Source organism: Tachyglossus aculeatus, chromosome 9 (assembly GCF_015852505.1).
Source record: "Tachyglossus aculeatus isolate mTacAcu1 chromosome 9, mTacAcu1.pri, whole genome shotgun sequence".
In the NCBI taxonomy this organism is placed as follows: Eukaryota; Metazoa; Chordata; class Mammalia; order Monotremata; family Tachyglossidae; genus Tachyglossus; species Tachyglossus aculeatus.
The window spans coordinates 48674819-48698597 of record NC_052074.1 but is presented as its reverse complement, the minus strand read 5'-3'; the positions used below and the strand labels follow the sequence as shown (position 1 = coordinate 48698597).

Sequence of the window (23779 nt, the reverse complement as noted above, 5' to 3'; positions counted from 1 at the left end):
GTGAGCTGACTTATTCGGCACTACTCAATCACTTGCATTGCAGCAAGAGGGCTCTCAAGCAATACTACGACTATTCCTAATTGCCCCAAGTTACATTCCCACAGTTGCCACTTGTAAGTTTGTTGTGGGCAGAGAACGTTATCGGCTAACTCTGTTGTACTGTACTCTCCCAAGTGTTCTGCAGTGCTTACAGTGCTCTGCACATAGTAAATGGTCAATAAACACCATTCATTGACTGATCTGCATTACCTAAGAACTCGTGCTCACAACCTCCTGTCTACAAACTCTATCATATGCTCGCTCTCTTTTTTTAATGGTATTTGTTAAGCACTTACTATATACCAGGCACTGTACTGAACTCTGGGGTATATACAAGCTAATCAGGTTGGACACCATCCACGTCCCACATAGGGCTCACAGTTTTAATCCCTGTTTTTCAGATTAGGTAACAGGCACAGACAGGTTAAGTGACGTTCCCAAGGTCACACAGCAGACAAGTGGCGGAGCCAGGACCAGAAACTCAGACCTTATGACTCACAGTCCTGTGTCCTAGCCACTAGGACATACTGTTTTCGCTTGAGCATTTGCTGTGTGCAGAGCACTGTACTAAGTGCTTGGGAAAGTACAACATAACTGAATTGGCAAACGTGATCCCTGATCCCAAGGAACTTAAAATCTACAGGGTTAGGCAGACATTAAAATAAATTACAGAGAGGGGAAACAGTAGAGTCCATTTACGCAGAACTGTTAAGATTTCTCCTTGCAGATACTATGCTGTTTTCCCCACTACTTATGTTTCTTTCTATGCGCTCACTGATCTTAAACTTAACTTATACATTCTAGTAATTAATCAGGTGTAGAATTGAAATTCAGCAGAGTATAAATTCCAGGACCACCCTTGGAAGCCATTTTAAGAGGTTGAACTATGCAGTTATTTTAACTTTTTAAGCCCAGGCATCCCACCCCAGTGGTAAATATGGTAAACAGTCATATACCTACATCATTTCTGCCTTGTGTTGTGAAAACAAGATTGAGGATATCCATGTCTTTGCAAATTCCTTGAATAGGAAACTTTGACATTTCCTTTGATAAGTCCACCCAATCAAATGCCTTTTTCTGCACCTTAAAAAATAGCCTTCTAATACTTTATTTTTGTCATGAGAATTTATCCCAGTGCCATTTTTACATTAATTCATCGTCCTTCTGCTCAAGCAGTCTAAGCCCTAGAGATCTAATCTAAGTAAAATTGGGATTGCTATCTTCATTAGAGTCAGCAACCCTTTTACCTCAAAATCTGGATAATTCAACTGAACCAGAGTTAAGAAGACACACTGCTTCCCAACACATGCTATCTGATGGGTCTATTCCTGGCCCAGGAATAACAGATGTATCTGCATCTGTCATTGTAGAATATTTTGGACTTCTTTCATCCGTGGGTTTCAGAGCCTACAAACAACTCAAATCATTCTCTCACCGTGGAAATGCAACAGCTGTTTACCTTAAAGCAATCCTGCATAACAATCTAGGAGACAAAGCAGAATGAACAACTTTTGACATAGCGAACAAGGCTCTGGACTGCCCTTCTGGCAATCTAAATATATGACATCCTTGCAACCTTTTTCAGGAATAGGGCTCCAGGCCCTTGTTTCTTCCAGGCACCCCTAACTAGGGTGTCATCTAAAGGACAAAAAGGACCTCCCAATTGCACAGTCAAAGAAAATACATAACACATAGAGGCTCTCAATAAGCTGCTGCTGCTGCTGAGAGGGTCATGTGGAAAAAAATACTAGAGAGAAGGTCCTTCCTCATACGAGAGATTTGCCACCTTCAACATTCTAGTTCTGCCAACAAAAAGATGGCAACTCAAACACCAAAAACTTCTTAAAAATTTCTTTCCAGGCCACTTCCAAAGAAGATACAGCTATTTATTGGGATCAAAACAGAAAGATGATTTCCTACACTCAAAAACACTATGGGCAAACACTGTGTTACAACCATTCCACGATTGATGCAAATTGGGATACACCTAGGACAGGCTGCTTGACAGAAGGCTAGGAGGATATTCTGGTGCTCTCCAGGAAGCTTGTACCCTTTTTTAGTTAATCATTTTTGATGGACCAGTTTTGTCAGGGTGAAAAAGCAGTTTCAGTGTGACCTATTAGAAAGAGCCCAGGACTGTGAGTCAGAGGACCTGGCTCTAATACCGCTTCACCACCTGCTTTCTGTGTGGCTTTGGGCAAATCATTTACCCTCTTTGGGCCTCAGTTCCCTCAGCTGTAAAATGGAGATTAAATACCTGTTCTCTCTCCTACTTAGACTGTGAGCCCCATATGCAACAGGGACTGTATCCAACATTGTATCGACCCTGGCGCTTAATGCAGTGCTTGGCACGTAGTGAACTGATTAACGAATACCACAATTATTATCATTACTTTCAGAACACGGAGTGGTTATGCCTGGTGCTGCCCCTGTGATGGCCTCTGCAGCTGTTACTGGTGGTCTCAGCTGCTAAATGCCCTAAACGCCACACCTCTAGCCACAGTGACCTAACCTTCAATGCATTTTTCATTTTCATTGTCTTCTATGGTCCTTCTGTATTTCCTTATTTATTTGTATTAATGTCTGTCTTTCCCTCTAGACTGTAAGCTACAATACTGTGCTGTATTGTACTCTCCCAGGTGCTTAGTACAATATTCTACTCACAGTGAGTTCTCAATAAGTGCCACTGATGAATCAGTGTTTGGTTTGGTGTGTGGGAATTTTACGAAGGTACTGGAAGAGACGTCACCAAGGGAACAACATGGCTTAGTGGATAGAGCATAGGCCTAGGAGTCAGTAGGTCATGGGTTCTAATCCTCGTTCCGCCACTTGTCTGCTGTGTGACCTTGTGCAAGTCACTTCACTTCTCTGTGCTTCAGTTACCTCATCTGTAAAATGGGGTTTGAAACTGTGAGTCCCACATGCAGCAGGGATTGTGTCCAACCAGATTTGCTTGTATCCACCCCAGTGCTTTGTACAGTGCCTGGCCCACAGTAAGCACTTAAGAAACACCATTATTACTATTATTATGAAGCACGGGGGTTATGGGAAAGCTTTTTACTTCTCAAGGAGCCAGCATCAGTCAGTAAGGGTGAACACAAGCCAGTAGTGCCAATACCTATGCAAGAGAGAGGGCTTAGCCTAGCTTCTGACCAAAGGGGTGAAGGGTCCCAACTTAGGGCAGAGGAGAGATAGAAGTGGTATGACTACTGGGAAATGAAGGTACAAGAAGTGAAAAGATGGATAGTCTATGATGGATACTCAGTGATCAGTCTTGTCCTGGACTTAGGTTCTCCACTAGAAAAACTTCCACTTACAGCTGAATCTGCAGCACTCTGAGACGTTTTCGCCAATGGATTATCTCGATCTCCAAGTACCAAGCCGGTCAGACTGCCTCCTGCAATGTCTATGCGATACTGTGCGACCTATGTGATCAATCTCCCAAAAGTATGCTGTATGATGACAACTTGTATGTCGTGACCCTCTCTCAGATCGGAGTGGAGAGCATATTGAGGGCTCCGAGGCAGGGGCAGACCAAAAATACAGTCTGTCCCTAGGAGCTGCATGTAGCTGGCAACTGGCCATCACTGAGACAGGTCACCGAAGATGGAAAGTGGGGACTGGGCCAAAGGCTGATGTATTAAAGCCGGTCAGACAATTGAGCTGAGACTAATGGGAGGGGTAGAGAGTAGTCTTTTTCCTAGTCAGCCTAACAGGGATCATCTTCAAAATTAAGCTCTAAATAGAAAAGGAATTTTTTTCATGGGTGGCAATAATGATTATATATTTCTGGTGTCAGCTATTCATCACACCCACTGGTAACTGCATGGTATTTACCCGGTTCTGTCCTAGATGTACACAGGAAGAGAATTTTCAAACCAGGTAGGTATTCCAGCAGCACATAATATTGTTCAAGATCCTTCCCATCTCTATCCATTCCATATTCCTCTTTAGGAAACAGAGGGATCATAGCTTTTTTTCCTCATCATTAGTGAATTCTATATTTCCCAGGGATGAATGAGAGGATTATGAGAAGTCAACAGCTGAAGTCTAGTGTCTTAAATTATCTGAGCTCAATCCAATCCTTTCTGGAAGGGCCTACACATTCAGTTCCATTTTTCCACACAATCCCACAAACACAAATCACTATTATGATCTTGACTGTGACATCTTAACCCACACAGCTCAACCTACCCTCAACAAAACAAAACAAACAAAACCCCAGAACACTTTGTGGTAAAAATCCACCATAACTATGAAAACCAGTAGGAGTATTGTGGTGAAGCCACTTAATACAGTTTCTAATGTCCCTATTGTGGTAAATTTGATAAATAATATTTGTCATTCTCTTACCCTGCCTAGTACTGTGAAGGATTATCCGCTTTTACTGTAAGGTGCCCTGCAAATATAGATTACTTTAATCTCTCTGTATAATAATAATAATGATGGTATTTGTTAAGCGCTTACAATGTAGCAAAGAGCTTCCTCACCACATTGAAACTTGCTCTTCGTGGTTGGACCTGGAAGGGATAAAGGAGTGGTGCCTTGCCAAAGGGACTTCCCTGCTTGTAATGGGAACAAATGATACAGTAGTTGGGGGTTTTCTTCACCATAGAAGTTTCATCTCCTGCCACAGGACAGGGAAGGGTGAGAGGGGTTAATAAAGGTCTCTGATGAGAAGCAGCTTGACTTAGTAAAAAAAAAAAAAACAAGGCAAAGGCCTAGGAGTCAGAAGAACTAGGTTCTAATCACAGTCTGCACTACTTGCCTACTGCGTGACCTTGGGCAAGTAATTTATCTTCTCCATGCCTCAGTTTCCTCATCTTTAAAAGGAGGCTATAACTGTTTTCTCTCCAATCTAGATTGTGAGCCCCATATAAGGCAAGGACTGTTTCTAACGACTATTTTTTACCTGCTCCAATATATAGTAGAGTGCTTGGCTCATAGTAAGTGCTTGACAAATACTATAGTTATTATTTTCTCTGCTGTCCCGGGGTTTAAGCCTGGTGGCAATAGTAAAATGGCTGAAGGGAGGGGTAACAGGGTAGGCCATCATGTCTCTTCCCTTTTCTCCCAAAGAGCCATTCCTTTCTTGCAAGAACCGGGCAATTTAGGGCAAGAAGCATTGAGTGTCTCACGTATCTTCTCCCACCCCAACCCTCCCTAACCAATCACCACCTTACTAGTGACTCAGGTGGGCACTATGCCACTAGGTCTGTACTGATGCCAAGCACCGGTGAACTCTTGGTGATAAGCAGAGGGGACTGCCTATCCAGTCCTCATCCTTTTCCCAAAAATTCCTGTGGATTTTTACCTGCATGAGGTTACCAATCCGTTAGCACAGTTGGGGAGGAACTTTCTTCTCTCTATCCTTCTCTCACTCTAGGCCCACATAGGTCTCTTTCCTGCCCCTGACCTTCCCCTTCCCTTTATCGCTGACTGATAAATTGCTCGAGAAGGGTGGTCCCAATGGGAAGTAGACTGGTTCAGGAAAAGCGGGTGGGTTTAAGACCTTCAAACTGGCAAAGGCTGGAAGTCCTTCTCATAGTTTCTAGGGGTTCCTCTTGGAGGTGGTGAATCAACAGGGAGGGAACTCCCAAATGGGGGTGGAACTGCTGCCAGAAGAGGTAGCAACCCAACCCTCTGACTCAATGTGAGTTGGGGGAAAGAAATGGGGAGAAGTGGGAAACTGAGCTTTGTAAACACACACACACACACACACACAGGTTTTCCAAACCCATTTATCAAATATGCACAAACATACCCAGAGTACACACAAAAAAAGTATACTTATTTGATCAATCAATGCGCAGACTGATTGGTAGCCACTGGAGATTTTTGAGGAGGGGAGTAACATGCCCAGAGCGTTTCTGGGCAAAGACATTCCGGGCAGCGGCGTGAAGTACGGATTGAAGTGGGGAGAGACACGAGGATTTGATGTTTATGTGTTTGTGTGTGTGTACTTGTGTCGGCAAATATATCCAGGAGTGAAAGTAAAAAAAAAAAAAAAATTGAATTGGAATGGAGCAGCCAGCAGCGAGAAAGGGTGCATGGAGAGAGGGTTTACTTGTGGGTGGGAGAGGAGGAGGGAAGCCCATCACTAGGGGAAGACCCCACAGGTCCTCCTGCCAGCAGAAGACAAGGAATCAAGCTGCCACCTCAGTTCCATTTCCAACCTCTGTTCCTATCTGCTCCAAGGCAGGCTGAGGACCAGGTTGGGGGCCTTGGGGCAGAGTAAAAATGAGAGAACTGGGGCTCCAGCTGTTGGCAACCATGACCCAATGGGGGCTGGTATTCATGTGGTTGATGCCTTGGTGGTGGTGAAACACTTTTCATACTGGAACAGCAGTTCCAGGACTTTTTGTTTTACTGGAGCCAAGTTCCGATTGATCCATTCTAGGTTTTACTTTCAGCAGTGCACATACCCACATCGCTCTGCCCAAACACATACACACAGACACGCATAAGCATAAACACATTCATATACACACATGTGCACACAAATACACAGGCCCTCCTCCAAATAATTATCCACAAACATATACCTCTCTATAAATACCCACAAATACCTGCACATACCCCATAAAACAATCTCCTAAATGAGGTGCAGCTTCTGGTTTTCGATGCAACCACAAAAGTCCCTACCAGCAACTCCCCAACTGCCCTCCTCCGTCTGGTAAATGGTATCGGTGCTGCCCCTCACTCAGTTCCCTTTACAAGCATCTTTTGGACCATGGAAAAAAACAAAGAATTAAAATAAAACCTCAAATGTAAAACAATGTTTAAAATAAAATGAATAAACCAAGTTTTACCCTAAATTTAAAATTAAGCCCTTTAATCTCCAAAATCATGCTTTTATTTTTACCCCAAACACCTACACCATACATATACCAAACCCATAGCCATATAGGAGACACACTTAGCACATACACACGTTGAGCTGGGATACACAAAGACATGTTCATAAGCATACAAAGACACACTGTGTCTTGGCCTGCAATCCCCACTCTGTGCCCAGGTATTTGCCGCTATAAAAGTACGGGACAATCCGATAGTTTTAATAATAGTTGCATCTTCACAAATTCATATTAGGGTGAACTGTGAAAACTGAAAAACACAAATGTCCATTAATTGTCAAATCTCATTAATATACCCTGTTATATTATCATGGTAAAAGAACACACCGTGGCCTAGAGGATAGAGCATAGGGCTGGGAGTCAGAAGGACCTGGATTCTAGTCTCGGATCTGCCAATTGTCTGTTATGTGACTTTAGGCAAGCCACTTCACTGGGCCTCAGTTACCTCATCTGTAAAATGTGGATTATGACTGAGAGCCCCATGGGGAACAGGGACTGTGTCCAACCTGGTTACCTAGTATCTACCCCAGCGCTTAGAAAAGTGCCTGGCACATAGTAAGTGCTTAAATAATACCATAAAAACGGTGATTTTATTTCCCTTTATAAAGCAAAATTCATTAAAATATTCTGCATACTACCATAGAGTATTTCTATTAGCTGAATAAAATTAATACTATTATAAACATGAAAAAATAAGCAACTAATTCCTATCTGCTTCTTACCAAAATTAATATTGCTCTTATTTCACATTCTTTCCAAATTGTCACATAAATACTCACAAATGTTTCCATAAAAATATTTTTAAAAACCTATTATTTTTTACCCTTCCTGGTATTTTTGGAGAGCTGATCCATAATAGTCAGAACAGCTAATATACTCAAGACCACAAACAACAAATAAGATCTCAATTTTCACACTCTGATTAATGTGCTTCCTCAATTCAGTAATCTCAGCTTTTAGCACCGATTTCCACCGTTAACAAATTTTCAGTTGCAAGCTTGAGCCTCAAGATTTCCTAACGTTTAAGAAAAAGGACAACATACCTTTTGCTGCAGTTCTTTTACAGCAGAATCTTTATCCATGCATGCCTGACGGAATGCTTCATAAGCTTTATTGAGCTGCTCTCCAATGTTTTTATCCATTCCTTTCTGTTCTGTAGCATCACTAAAGAGGACGGAGCAAATAACAAAGCTCTGAAAAATAATAGGAAAGAATTTAACAGTTATTTGATAAACAAACTTAATATTTTTACTAGGTGTGTAAACAGGTAGGCTGAGAGATGACCAGGTGCTCATTTAATTGATAATTTCACCAGGCAATCTAGCCAAATAGCTGAAGAAACCCTGTTTTTGAGATTTCGTAGTATTTCCTCCAAATGTCAGAGGTGGTGAGAGGAAGGAGGTGGGGAAGAAGTGGTAGGTCTCGTTCTTACAGAGAGCACTTTAAAGGTGATCCCTTTGTAATTGCAGCATGAATTCGGAGAAATGTTTGTAGTTATTTTACTGGTAACATTACCTTACTACTTTCCAGGATAAAAATGCACACTGTTAAAAGTGCGGGGAGAATATTCAATGGACAGTAACTCCCATTTAAAACAGAGTGAAAACAGAGCAGAAATTAAGTGAATTATAAACATTTATGGATGAATTCATACTGTTAACACAAAGCAATTAAAATGTGTGAAAATAGCCTTATTTTAGCAGAAAACCTTAGAAGGGCTGTAGAGGGTAGGCTTAAAACCCCCAGAAAATAGTGTGCCCTTTAGTTTTTCTTTCCATCCCCAATACTTCTCCACTCTACTGCTTCTGATAAGAGTGTCTGCCTGTATGACTTCGTTGGAGAAATTAAAAGCAAAATGTGAGTGCCCTTAAAACTCTTGGTTAGTGTGTAGTTCTAACAGTGAGTTAATCCTCTGTTTGTATACCAGCTCAACCTACCATTTCTCTTTCCTGGGAGAAGGAGCACTTGTACTTTAATATAAACCCCTTCCAAGTACCTAGTCTGGGCACAGTGCGGCAAAACTACAGCTCTAGGGCTCGGAGTAGGCTAGATACAGGCAGAGTCACAGGAAGATAATAATAATAATAATAATGTATTTGTTAAGCACTTGCCATGTGCCAAGCACTGTTCTAAGCATTGAGGTATATATGTATATGTATATATGTTTGTACATATTTATTACTCTATTTATTTATTTATTTATTTTACTTGTACATATCTATTCTATTTATTTTATTTTGTTAGTATGTTTGGTTTTGTTCTCTGTCTCCCCCTTTTAGACTTTGAGCCCACTGTTGGGTAGGGACTGTCTCTATACGTTGCCAGTTTGTACTTCCCAAGCGCTTAGTACAGTGCTCTGCACATAGTAAGCACTCAATAAACACAATTGATGATGATGATGATTGGGGTAGATACAAGGTAATCAGGCTGTCCTATGCAGGACTCACAGTCTTCATCCCCATTTTACAGATAAGGGAACTGAGGCATAGCGAAGTTAAGGGACTTGCCCAAGGCCACACAGCTGACAAGTGGCGGAGCCGGGATTAGAACCCATGACGTCTGACTTCCAAGCCCGGGCTCTTTCTACTACACCATGCGGTAACTGCCTATGGCCCTGTACCTAACTGGGCCATGTTTGATAAGAGGCCAAAATCCTGCTGTCTAGGGAACTGGCATCAATGACATTAACCCGCTGCTTTAATGTTGCAGAAGCTGGCAGCTACATCAGACCAGGAGGAAGCAGCAGTTGAAAGACAGGGCTGCCACTTTGCTCATTCCTTGGCCAGTGGAACTGAATAAGAAGATACTACTTGCAAATGGTGAGAGCTAAGGGAGTTCAAATAATGGCTTTCTCAAGCTTTGTATCATTTTGAATCATTGCTGATTTTAAGGTGTTAATGATATCTAATTCGGCAGTGACCAACCATTCCACAGTAGTAATATACTTCAAATATGTGGGTGGTGATTATGAATATATCAACAGTTGAATCCTACTCGGCAATACGAACTCACAATGTGTACCGTACTACTTGGAGGAAGAAGCCAGAATTATCGCCCCTACTTAGAGGATAGAAAAATGGAGGCATTTAAGTGGGAAAATATTTCTTCCACGATTACACATGTATTCATAAAAAGAGTACTTTTATTCCTTAAATTTTTAACCTTCAACCTGAAGATTACTACATCTTTCTACTGTTAGGAGGCCTTCTCAGACTGAGCCCCCTCCTTCCTCTCCCCCTCGTCCCCCTCTCCATCCCCCCATACCTCCTTCCCTTCCCCACAGCACCTGTATATATGTTTGTACATATTTATTACTCTATTTATTTATTTTACTTGTACATATCTATTCTATTTATTTTATTTTGTTAATATGTTTGGTTTTATTCTCTGTATCCCCCTTCTACACTGTGAGCCCACTGTTGGGTAGGGACTGTCTCTATATGTTGCCAGCTTGTACTTCCCGAGTGCTTAGTACAGTGCTCTGCACACAGTAAGCGCTCAATAAATACGATTGATTGATTGATTGATTAGCACAGTCCAGCCTACTCAGCCTTGGAGTTTCTGACTCCCAGGTCCACGTCCTAGAAGCAGACCACTCAAATGTTACTAACAACAACAGAAAATTGCCTAGCACATAATTTCAGGTAGAGCACTCAATTTTTTAATCAATCAATCAATAGTATTTACTGGACTCTTAGTCTGTGCAGAGCACTGTACTGAATGCTTGGGGGAGTAAAACAGTGTATACACGATCCGTAACCTCAAAGAGTTTACTTGTTGTGAGGGAGACAGGCACAAAAATCAATCAATCAATCGTATTTATTAAGCGCTTACTGTGTGCAGAGCACTGTACTAAGCGCTTGGGAAGTACAAGTTGGCAACATATAGAGACAGTCCCTACCCAACAGTGGGCTCACAGTCTAAAAGGGGGAGACAGGTAGGAGGAAGCAATACAAAACAAGGTTATGCACATAAATGCCACGGCTTGCACATTACAAAGAAACTCTGAGCAAATAGTGCTGCCAAATCCTTCCTTGAAAAAAACACGCGCACACAATCTCCATTTAATCCCTCTCCTGAGTCAGAGACTGAATCAGTGTGACTGACCAGAGGAGGAGGGAACAGTCTTCAGGACACAGCTAATTAAAGTGGACAGATTTCGAACACTAACCTTCTGACATTTGCATTCTATAAATCCCTTTTTTTTTTTACATTTGCCAAGTACATATTTTAATTATATATTTGTTAGTCTTTTTTTTTTTTTTTAACAAAGTGTCCTGACCCGGGTTGCAGACACCCACCCACACATGTCGTGTTCAACTCCCCCCCCACCCCCCCACCCCAGATCTTTAGCTTTCCATCAAACCTTTTCATTTCGTGGACATCGGGTCAGATCGGCGCTGTTGTTTCCTCTACCACTTCACTAAACTCTCTCTCTCTCTCTCTCGTGAGCACCCCGGGCCCAACATGTGTACTCTTATTTAATAGATGAAATAATAATAATAATAATACTAAAAAACCCCAAAAGTTTTAAGAAGGCGACACGCGTCGTTTGGGGATTTCCCCCCTCAGGGACACCAGGGTTTGGATGAGGTGAGGCCTGTGGGGCCTGGTCGGGTGAACAGAAAGTGAAACCGCCCCCGTGGCCTGGGGAAGAAGAGAAAATGGAGGCGGCCGCCTTCACCCCCCACCCCCTCTTCATTGCCTGGGCCTTGCGCGGGCCCTGAGGAGAAAGCTCCGTCAAACCGTGGCCTTTCCTGCTTTAAACGAAATCCCGCCCGGATTGAGGCAGGCAGGATGAGGGGGAGACGGTTTCTGTGGAGAGAGAAATCAGGCCCTCTCAGGCCTAGTTGGCCCCGGGCTGGTTAATCAATCAATTGTATTTATTGAACGCTTACTGTGTGCAGAGCACTATACTAAGCGCTTGGGAAGTACAAGCTGGCAACATATAGAGCCGGTCCCTCCTTCGAACTCCCAAATCCCCTCAGCTGGGTTCTCGCTGCACCACACGGGTGGGTCGGGCTTTAGGCCAAACTCTGCACACAAAATAATAATAATAATGATAGTGTTTGTTAAGCACTGGGGGGTGGTAATGCAAGGTGATCAGGTTGCCCCACGTTGGGCTTCACAGTCTTAATCCCCACTGTACAGATGAGGGAACTGAGGCACAGAGAAGTGAAGTGACTTGCCCAAAGTCACACAGCTGAACAGTGGTGGAGTCGGGATTAGAACCCATAACCTCTGACTCCCAAGCCTATACTCTTTCCACTAATAATAATAATAGCATTTGTTAAGTGCTTACTATGTGCAAAGCACTGTTCTAAGCGCTGGGGGAGGGGGGGAAACAAGGTGATCAGGTTGTCCCACGTGGGGCTCACAGTCTTCAACCCCATTTTACAGATGAGGGAACTGAGGCACAGAGACGTGAAGTGACTTTCCCAAAGTCACACAGCTGACAATTGGCAGAGCCAGGATTTGAACCCATGACCTCTGACTCCAAAGCCCAGGCTCTTTCCACTGAGCCACACTGCTTCTCTATTGTACAGATGAGGGAACTGAGGCACAGAGAAGTGAAGTGACTTGCCCAAAGTCACACAGCTGAACAGTGGTGGAGTCGGGATTAGAACCCATAACCTCTGACTCCCAAGCCTATGCTCTTTCCACTAATAATAATGATAATAGCATTTGTTAAGCTTTTACTATGTGCAAAGCACTGTTCTAAGCGCTGGGGTGGATACAAGGTGATCAGGTTGTCCCACGGGGGGCTCACAGTCTTCATCCCCATTTTGCAGATGAGGTAACTGAGGTTCCGAGAAGTTAAGTGACTTGCCCAAGATCACACAGCAGACATGTGGCGGAGCTGGGATTCGAACCCATGACTTCTGACTCCAAAGCCCGTGCTCTTTCCACTGAGCCACGCTGCTTCTCTAAGCCACGCTGCATCTCCAATAATAACAATAACAACAACAACAACAGTAATTGTTCTATTTTACAAGTGCTTACTTGGTGCCCGGCCCTGGGGCAGGTACAACGTAATCATGGGGGGCATGGGGCTAACAGTTTATGGGGGGAGGGACGACAGAGATTGAATCTCCACTTTACAGATAAGGAAACTGAGATACAGGAAAGTTCTGTGACTTTTCCAAGGTCACACGGCAGGCAAGTGGCAGAGTTGGGATTAGAACCCAGGTCTCCTGACCGCCAGTCCTGTGCTCTTTCCACTAGGTCTTGCCTTTGTCTTAGTTAAAACCGCCCCTTTCGTTGAGCTGAGCAAACTCAATTTTTGCCCCTGTGACTGTGCCAATTGGACTCTTCTGCTTAGAGGGAAGGATCGAGGATCAGGGTTGCTTTTTTATCATGTCACTGTTCATTTAAAAAATTGAGTAGGATCCTCCATCTCTGTCTTCTTTTTGCCACCTCTCTCTACAGACATCAAAGACACCAAATATGGTGCGGCTGGGGCTTGCAATATGTGGGCTAAATGAACACTGCCCTCTGTTTCCTTTTCTGTATTTGCAAAGTTATCAAAACCTTCTACTTTAAATCTAAAATGAAACTTCTCCTCCTCCCTCCATGTGGAATGAGGAAGGCTAATTTTATTTCAGTCAGAGTTCTTCCTGGCTACCCTGAGGTGGTAATCTTAAAATCCAGAGAAGCGATTTGGGGACATTTTATAAAGTAATAGTTAAAGTGGTATTTGTTAAACTCTTACTGTGTTATATGTTGCCAACTTGTACTTCCCAAGCGCTTACTACAGTGCTCTGCACACAGTAAGCACTCAATAAATATGATTGATTACTGTGGGCCAAGTACTGGTATAGTTATTGGTATAGTTAGGATAATCAGGTTATATACAGTCCCTTGTCCCTTATGGGGATCAGAGCCTAAGGGGAGGAGGAAGACTAAGTACTTAATCTTCTGTGACTCAGTGGAAAGAGCACGGCCTTGGGAGTCAGAAGACATGGGTTCTAATCCAGACTCCGCTACTTGTCTGCTGTGTGACCTTGGGTAAGTCACTTAACTTGTCTGTACCTCAGTTACCTCATCTGTAAAATGGGGATTAAGACTGTGAGCCCCACATGGGACACCCTTATAACCGTGTATCTACTCCAATGTTTAGAACAGGCTTGGCACATAGTAGCATTTAACATATACCATAATTATTATAGAGGCATAACCAATAACAGCAACTACCAAAGTCATTTAATCAGTAGTATATTTTCAAAGCTACAATGTTTAGAACATTAGACTCTGCAGAGGATTTTACCTTCCCGTTTCTATACGGTCTGCCAATTCGGAGCAAGATTCAACCCAAGGTTCAACACAAGGTTCTAACTCCAACCCGGACAAAGACAAAGCAGGCAAGATGTGAATTCCTGAGGAAGTATCTGGCAGCTTCCCTTTCCTTCACTTTGACTCATCTTGAAAGTAAAATAATTTGGAAGTGACACACAATCCAGCTTTACATTAGGTTCTGGTTTAGGTTGGAATTGGACCTTAGGAGCTGAAAGAAGGACTGTATACTTTGATACAGTTCAGGTGCCTTGATGGTGCTTAAGAACAATAATGAGAATTGCTTTAGAAAAAAAATTGTGCAGCAAGACTATTGGGGGTTCACCATGTTCCTGGAAAACAGGCAGAAAAAATGACTTTTTTTTTCAAATATAAATGTGGAATAGAAAAACATTCTGTCTTTACATATGTGATTTGTGTGTCATCTCACAAGGTGATTTAATAAGCAGCTTAGTTGGTTTTTTTTGATTCACTGTTGGCCCAAAGTCAAGCTCAGTTTGACTCTGACAGAGAGAACACTAAATTGAACAGGAATAGTTTGGGGTGAAGAATAAGGTGAATGATTGTCTAAGGTGCAATCGGGAGGGGAGCGGTAATAAGGTAATTGAATAGCTGCATATAGCTGTTCTCACCTCATGCCCCCCTCCTCTCCCTGGCACTCCCAGACCTGAAAGTGTGAGCGTGCCCGGTCACCCTGCCAACTCGGGCTGTCAGAGCCGTCAGATCAGGTTTGAGAATCTAGATATAAAACTGGAAACAGATAGTTGCTTAGTGTAACAGTCAAAACCTTTTAATAGAGTTTCATTTTATCCCATACTTTTCGTTAGCTATCTAAAGCATGGAATTCCATTTTTGTCCTGCTTATAAAAGTAGTAGAGCTCGGTAAAATGGGGAGAAAGAACAAGAATGCTCACTGTAGAAAAGATAAGGAATAAATGATTCTGTCACCCCTGATTAAGACACTGGTATATGGCTTTCCACAGATAATTTATAAATTTGGCCAAGATGAAGGCATGATAAGAAGGATTTCTGTAGTGGAGGGAAACACAGAAAACTCTCCAAATACTTTCTAGCACAGTTGCCTCTGGTGCAGTGGTTCTAAAAGTCTTGTCCTGTAACCCCCAACTAGTTTTTCTAATCCATTCTTCATGTCGGTCAGTTTAAAAAACAAAACCCAAAGACATCTGTTTCTTTCCCCCTCGTTTTTATTCTACTAGCATATTTTCAAGTCTGGAGGGCAGGTAGAACAGAAAAGAAATAGGGTGTAGAGGAAGCTGTCCATATCGTGACTTTTATCTCCCAAAGCTCTGCTGTGGCAGTAGTCTCTATGACCTTCCTGATGCTTAATGTTCACTCCACAAAACTACAGATTCAGAAAGTCTGCAATATGAGACGGAGGCAGAACTACTATTGCAGCTCCTATGGCCACCCTCTTAATAGGGCAACTGTGCCAAATTGGCACCGTGCCTTGGGGAACTAATTCAGTGTCCTGACTAGAATGCTCATCTCCTCCATATTTATGCAAGGAAGGTCCATGTAGAAACAAGTAATCCTGGGATTGCTAATGACACGGAATAGTATCTAAAATAGGAAACCAGAGCAACCAGGTCCCAATCACATACTGCAAGATGAAACTGGGTTGAAATTGTAAATCAACCTTGTTGGCTCCTGGAAAAGAAGATACTATCAATGACAAGAATGTAAATTTTTTTCTCTGGGAATCTAAATGGTCTTTCCATTAAATCACTTCAACCCTGCTAAATGATTTGCATAGTGTGAGACTTGGTGATACCAAAACTATATTCCTGGGGTGTCAATCAATCAATTGTATTTATTGAACACTTTCTGTATGCAGAGCACTGTTCTAAGTGTTTGGGAGAGTACAATATAACAGAGTTGGTAGAGATGCTCACTGCCCACAACGAGCTACTTCTAGGTATCCCAGGAAGAAAGCCCACAAACTTGGCCATGCCTAGACCCAGCTGATTTCACCTGTCAGATAGAGTGTTGAAGGATAAACCACTAGCTCCAACCAGGGCACCAGGGCCTATCTCAAAGGAGGGGTCAGTTTTTGTCCTGGCTTGTGCCTGTCCTGAGCTGATCCAATTCCTTGGATTGGTCATGGAGTTGTCTCAGCCTACAAGGGGCCTGGGCAGAACCAACGCCCCAGGAGGGCGGAAGAATTGGGTATACGCAGGCTGGGGCAGGCTTGGCATTCAGCACTTCATCAGATAACACCCCACCCGACCTGTTATCCTAGCTTTGGGTAATAGAGATGTAGCAGGAAAAGAAACCTCCCTCTATTACGGAATACAAGTGTGGGAATCCTGCATGTTGGTGAAATTCTGATGTCAGCCTGGTTAAGTCTCCTGTAGCTATGTATGCTGATAAAGAATGCCGTATTTTTACAAAGGAAATGATGGAGAAAATCTTTTTTGTTATATCACCTCTTGCTACAGGAGGCAAATTATTTTCAGACACTGTGCCTGACACGTAACTATTTGTTTCATCTAAAACATTCTGCCTTTCTGAAGCAGCATCAGGTAGACTAAATGACTTCCCCTCCATCAGAGCATGGGGTCCACGGTAGATACATCCTTCCCCCTTCTCCACCCCCTCCAGGAAATCCAGTCCGGGGCAAGCAGAAGGCAGAGCTGCAACACCACATAACATCTGTGGTGCAATTTCCATCCTAAGCCCGCAGATAAGACGCTACCCTTCCATCCACCTTGTCGCTTCAAGCCATTCAGAAGAGTTTAATCCTGTCCCAAGACAGTGGGGCATTCAGAAAGCAGAGCTGTGGAACCGGCAGCCTTGGTGGCTGGTTCCCTCTCCATCAGAGCACCCGGCCTGCAGAAGAAACATTTGCCTCCCTCCCCTCCCAACCCAAGTCATCTGAGAGGTTGCTAGAGCAGAACAGATGGAAAGAAAGTGGTTCTCCGACATTTAGAGTATTTGGAAGGGTTGTGACTCTTGGACTCTGAGGTGGCTGATGAGAGTAATGAGGAGCCTGAACCACTGCTCCTTGAACCATATACTTGTTTTTATTGCCCCTGTTTTCTTATACGGTTTTGCAGTTTTCATGATTTCAATTTTTCCACGTGTGTCTGTCAAACAACCTCCTGCCCCCATTTTTTTTAGATTGGCAGGCCCCTTTGGGCCAGGGATTGCGTCTAGTTATTCATTCATTCAATTGCATTCATTAGTAATAATAAGAGTAATAATGATGATGGCATTTGTTAAGCGCTTACTGTGTGCAAAGCACTGTTCTAAGCGCTGGGGAGGATACAAGGTGATCAGGTTGTCCCACGTGGGGCTCACAGTCTTAATCCCCATTTTACAGATGAGGTAACAGGCACAGAGAAGTTAAGTGACTTGCCCAAGGTCACTATGTGCAGAGCACTGTACTAAGTGCTTGACAGAGTACAATGCAACAATAAACAGACATATTTCCTGCCCACAACAAGCTTTATGTCTTTTCCCAGAGCTTCCTACAATTCTCTGCACATAGTAGGTGTTCAAATACTATTGAATGAATGATAGAGAAAATGATCTGGTCATTTTGGCAAAGTGGGGCTTTTCCTGAATTATGCCAAATAGATCATGAATCTGCAGGGGAAACTCTTCTAAGCAACATGACATTCTATATTAATACACTCATTTCTGCGAAAATACATGTTTTCACTACATACTGTGGAAAGAATGCTATTAGGGAATTAGGAAATACTCTTCCAACAAAATGTGTTATCGGGAGAAAATGGTTCTATGCCTGCAATGCTGAGCTAGTTACAGCGAATGTACTACAATTAGTCTTCCCGAAATCAGGAACCTAATCCCTGCCTTATCGGAGAACTGATTGTACAAAAGAACAACGATAATGCATTGGCACAGGATTTGATAACTCTTTGCTATTGAAGACTTAGAATCTTTTGCTGCTTTTAAAGGAAATGGAATCTTGAGATTTTGACCACTGCTACAGTCACTTCTTACAAGAGGCAGATATATGGTATCTGTATTTTGAGCAATTGGGCAATTCGATTTGGGCAATTACTTTCTGCTATCCTAACAGTTCCCCTTCAGTTTTTGTTGAACACAAAGACTGTATTACTATTTTTCACTTTCTGTTTTGTATAATGGTGCCGTACTGACAGTGAACAGCTGCTGTATTTCAGCTCCAAGCAACAAATGGTAAGCACCACAGTGGACTGGTAATGCGATTCCTAAATTATGCTCAAAGTTTTTAAATTCAAACGAGAAACTGCTTTGGAATCATGTGCCTCAACATGCCAGATTACTCATATCCTAACTCCTCTGTAGCCTATTACAGTGTTTAGGAAAGACGTAGTACCCACCTCCCCCGTACACAAATTTCCTATGTATAAAGTCAGAGAAAACTTACAGGAAGTGTGGCCTAGAGGAAAGAGCATGTAACTGGGAGTCAGAAGAGCTGGGTTTTACATCCTGTTCTGTTACTGGACTGCTGTGTGACCTTAGACAAGTCACTTAACTTTTCTGTGTCTCGATTTCTCATCTCTGAAAGAGGGATAAGGTACCTGCTTTATCTCTCTGATTGTGACCTGCATGTGGGACAGGAACTGTGTCTGATATAATATGATTATCCTGTGTCAATGTCTGTCTCCCCTTCTAGACTGTGAGCCTGTTTTTGGGTAGGGACCATCTCTATACCTTGCTGACTTGTACTTCCCAAGCACTTAGTACAGTGCTCTGCACGCAGTAAGTGCTCAGTAAATACAATTGAATGAATGAATGAAAACAATGTCAATGAAAAAAAGAGTATAAACGAAGGAAGTGGAGGGAGAAATATCCACAAAATGACCTGATCCCCTGAAAGTTTCAGTTCAAAATCATTGGGTACGCATTTAGCCTTGTGAATCTTTCTGACTGTAAATGAGAACAAAGACAGTTGAGATCCTGCATAATAATGAAAATTTACTCCTCTGTGTCCTTTACCCATTTGCACAGGATTCTGAAGCTTCTTCTATATCTGCTTTTAATTTCCCGTGGGACATCTACAGGTTGCTAGACAAACATTTGCATGTTATTACTTGTTTCATTAAAAGTGTTTGGGAAGAGTGCAATGAGATTTCCACATCTCTATTTTCAGAAAGAGCAAATAGCTTTAATAGATAAGTATTAATGAGGTTTTCAGCAAACATTTGAAAATCAGAAACAATTGTATATTGTGTACACACATACATATATACAAAACACAACACTCTTGCTCCTTAAACATTTTGTGAATATGATCCAAAAAAACCCCCAAAAACCAAACCTCTGGGCCGGCATCATTTTTTTGCTAGACCACAAATTTACATTGATTTCTTATCGATTCACCTAGGCCCAGCCTTTCTCTCCTTGTCACACCAACTCCTTCCTTCTGCACCTCATGTCATTAGGTTCTGAGGACATTAAGCAGCTGCTGATAACAAGAAGCAACTGCACAAATTCACTGAACAGAAAAGGCAATAATAAGGAAAGGCTGGATATTTTACATTTCCTTTAGGCCTGCTACCTCTAGGCCCAGGCAAGTGTTATTTTGCAGATATGTTTAAAATGAAAGCTGAAGTTAAAACACCCTTTCACAACTCTTAACTCAGTCTCTGTATGCTTTTGCTATCAAGGTAACATAACACAATTCTAATTTTAAAATGTTTGCTAAACGTCTAATTCACAGTGGTATAGTGGCAGGCTGTAAACTCTTTGAGGATCACTGATCATGGTAAATGCTTGAGATGATGATGGCGATATAGATATTAACAGGAGTCACGAAACTTCTTCATGGAAATTGTCCCTGACTTTGCTGAAATGAGTACATAGAACTTATAAGTAAATATATCATGTATACTCTCTTCATCTACAATAATTCATGCCTTTTCTAGACCAGAAAAGGAGTGTATCAAGCTACATAACTACATTGAAAGAGACTAAAGTTAAAAAGAAAAATAAGGCAAGAGTCACAGTGGACCACAACCTTGTATGAGTTAGGAAATTTATCTGTTTTGGGGATACAAAGAGGAAGTATTACATGCAAGAGTTGGGAAATAATCCTGTTAGAGTCAGGATAGACTCTAACAGGTTGGTTAGAATCTGGGGTTCAGCGTGATCTGCGACTCTGCCAGATCCAGCCTCTGAGCCCCAGTACAGACTAGAAATAAAGCCCATACCAAATTAGTATTGGTATGGTCTTGCTTCTGTGAGTCACTGAATTCATTCATTCATTTATTCAGTCATATTTATTGAGCGCTTACTGTGTGCAGAGCATATGTAGTTGCCCTCAGGCTGCTGAGAGTAAGCATGTTGACTTGTCACAAAATAATCACTTGAATTCAAAGCCCTTTGATTTTTCCAAAGTGCTTTCACATAACTTATTTCATTTTGTCCTCACAACATCCCTGCGAGGAACAGAGAGGAAGGGATTTTTATTTCATTGGATAGATGAGGCCAGAGAGGTTAAGTGACTTGCCTAAGGTCACGCTAGTGGCCGAAATGAGAGTTGGACTAAGATCCTCTGACTTCCACTGACCCACACTGTAGGGTAGCATCTCTTTCCTTTTCCTGCCCTCCTGGAGTGAGGCAACCTACTCTTGTAGTATCCAAACCAGATTTGAACCGTCTGGTGTTTTCCCAACCTGGTCTCACAGGTTCAGGAATTTTTGGGTAGGGCCTGGCTCAGCATCAAATGCTAGAAATGGATGGCACCTTGTCTGAGTGCCATCTGGACATTCAGCACAGTGAATGGTATTATGCCCCCACCTTTTACAGAAGCACACTTACCTAATGTGTTTCCCCCAGGGACTCCCTAAACCTTCCTCTTTCACCAGGACCACTACGTTTGCCTCCCAAGTACCTCAGAGCACAGGCATCACCTCTGAGCCATGAGGACTCCCTGGCAGGAGATTGGTTCCCTAAAATAAAAATACTGGACTTGGAGGCTTCGGGTGACACAGCTATACTGGATAGAAGACAGGCCAGTGGAAAACCAGACAACTGGCCACCATAGCACCACATCTCAGCGTGGCTTAGTGGAAAGAGGACAGGCTTGGGAGTCAGAGGTCGTGGGTTCTAATCCCAGCTCCACCGCTTGTCAGCTGTGTGACTTTGGGCAAGCCACTTAGCTTCTCTGTGCCTCAATTACCTCACCTGTAAAATGGGGATTAAGACTGTGAGCCCCACGTGGGACAATCTGCTTACCTTGTTTGTACATATTTATTACTCTATTTATTTATTTATTTATTTTATTTGTACATATCTATTCTATTTATTTTATTTTGTTAGGATGTTTGGTTTTGTTCTCTGTCTCCCCCTTTTAGACTGTGAGCCCACTGTTGGGTAGGGACTGTCTCTATATGTTGCCAACTTGTACTTCCCAAGCGCTTAGTACAGTGCTCTGCACACAGTAAGCACTCAATAAATACGAATGATTGATTGATTACCCTAGCACTTAGAACAGTGCTTGGCAAATATTATTATTATTATCATTATTATTATATCACTATGCTTAGCTTTGGTCAGATTTTTAGGGGAGTGTTTTGTATGGTTTAGTACCTACATTTTTTAAAGGAATGTGGGCCAGCACTCCAAGAACCACTACACCTATTTGAAACCAGTGCTCAACCAGGATCCCACGCTCATTACCATAAACATTGTTTATAATTACTATAGACTACAGTATTTTCTGTATCTAAAAACCTCTTTTGACTACCAGCAACTCTACTGTAAGAGGAATTTTTTTTTAAGGTGATGACGATGACATTGAATTCTGGCTTCTTTTTCTGTGGCAGAACGGTAAATTGCTGAAGAAGCAGCAGAGGATTTCAGCGATGAAATTCAAACTTGAACAGCACTTCTGGAAATGTGGTTGTGTCAAAGACCCCAAGAGTGTGAGTATGCTTTACCTATTTAAAGAGAGGAAATTGTACAGCACAGTCATTCCTAACACTTCTGATCATCTACCACTTTTAAAAGCGTTTCATAACATAAACAACCAACTCCCTAAAGTGACAGCTTGCACTGAAATTTTCGCTTTCCAGGATATAAACTAGAGCTATGAAAGCAAAACCAGTGTTTTATTCTGCACAGTTATTGTGCGTTCTGTCCTGACACCCCAAACATACGGACTCAGTGCACACAAGATAACCATTTTAAACTGTAAAAAAATTTGGAATGTGAATTTTAAAAATCCCATCCCCAAATGCCATTCCAATGTATAAGTTGTGCTCTGATTTCTAGTCTTTCCCTTACCCGTGAACAAAGAAAGAAGTATAAATTAAGTCATGGTGGTCACACCACAGGTCTTATGGGTGGGCACAGTGGTGACTGAAGGCACCCCCAGCTCCAGGCTAGTTCTAAGACAGAGCATGGGGTCCCACACTACAGGAAGATTAGACAGGTGTGAAAACGTTTCTTGAACAAATTTTAGAACTGATGTGAGATGTCGGCTTCTAGGGACATTTGGGACTCACTACCTCCTCCTGACTCTCGGAGAATCGTTTAGCCCGCTAACTGGGGAAGTTCTGGCCTCTTTGGAAGCAAATCACTCCTGTTCATGGTTTTCTCCTCCCTGCAATCAGTTTTTCTGGGGAAGACTGTGGGTAGGGAATGTGTCTGTTATATTGTACTCTCCCAAGTGCTTAGTACAGTGCTCTGCACACACACTCAATAAATACGATTGACTGACTGACAACCTGCATTAAGTTTTAGCAAATGTAATATGCCTGAGACTGTTACCATTCATTTTTAAAGACATGAACAAGTTCTAATTTTTCTTTGCTCTCATCCGTGTTAAGAAATCCTGCTTTCTTCAAGTATGTCATTTAAATCCATCAATTAATCACTGGTATTTACTGAGCACATATTGTGTTCAAAGCTCTGTACTAAGCACTTGGGAGAGTACAGTACAGCACTGTTGAAAGAGAAATGCTGGTGAACAGTGTTCTCTGGGTCTTTCAATTTGGTTGTTTTTGTTGTAATAGCAGACAACTTTTACAGTGTTTTCGTTTTCTACTCCTGTTATGCTCATTTTGTGAATGATCTTTTGTTTTTTTAAAAAATACTGACCTACAAGAAAAAACACAATGGACCAGCTTCTCACCCTCTTCCACACTCTAACATCCTTCTACTGTGCCAGACCTCCTTTAAATCCCATAAGATATGCAAGAGCTAAAAACTTTTCCCACAAGTTGACTGACTACTCCCCTTATATTTGAAAAAATACAATTCTCCAAGTGCCCAAATTACCTCCTGGTAAATTGTAGACTTTGGGAGGCAAATTGTGTCTTAAAGGACTTTAATTACTTTTTAGTGCAATGCAGCAGTAGCCTGAAAGGATACTATGGCTTCCCCAAAATGCTAACTTTCATTCATTCATTCAATCGTATTTATTGAGCACTTACTGTGTGTAAAGCACTGTTCTAAGCACTTGGGAGAGTACACTACAACAACAAACAGACACATTCCCTGCCCACAATGAGCTAACAGTCTAGAGGGGGAGACAGACATTAATATAAATAAATAAATCACAGATATATACATATGTGCTGTAGGGATGGGAGGGAAGATGAGTGAAGGGA

General features: G+C 42.2%; 1 protein-coding gene across 3 annotated transcripts in view; it reads right to left on the bottom strand.

Moving 5' to 3' along the window:
• TANK (TRAF family member associated NFKB activator) overlaps positions 1–23779 on the bottom strand; it is a 71076-nt gene that overhangs the window by 35974 nt on the left and 11323 nt on the right. For 2 of the 3 annotated variants that reach the window (XM_038751721.1, XM_038751720.1), the window contains exon 2: positions 7940–8089. In XM_038751721.1, the coding sequence (XP_038607649.1) occupies positions 7940–8038 (99 nt within the window). In that variant the 5' untranslated portion in view covers positions 8039–8089. Of the gene's footprint in view, positions 1–7939; positions 8090–11262; positions 11368–23779 lie in introns of those variants that run through there. The other variant, XM_038751719.1, reaches the window with a different exon arrangement.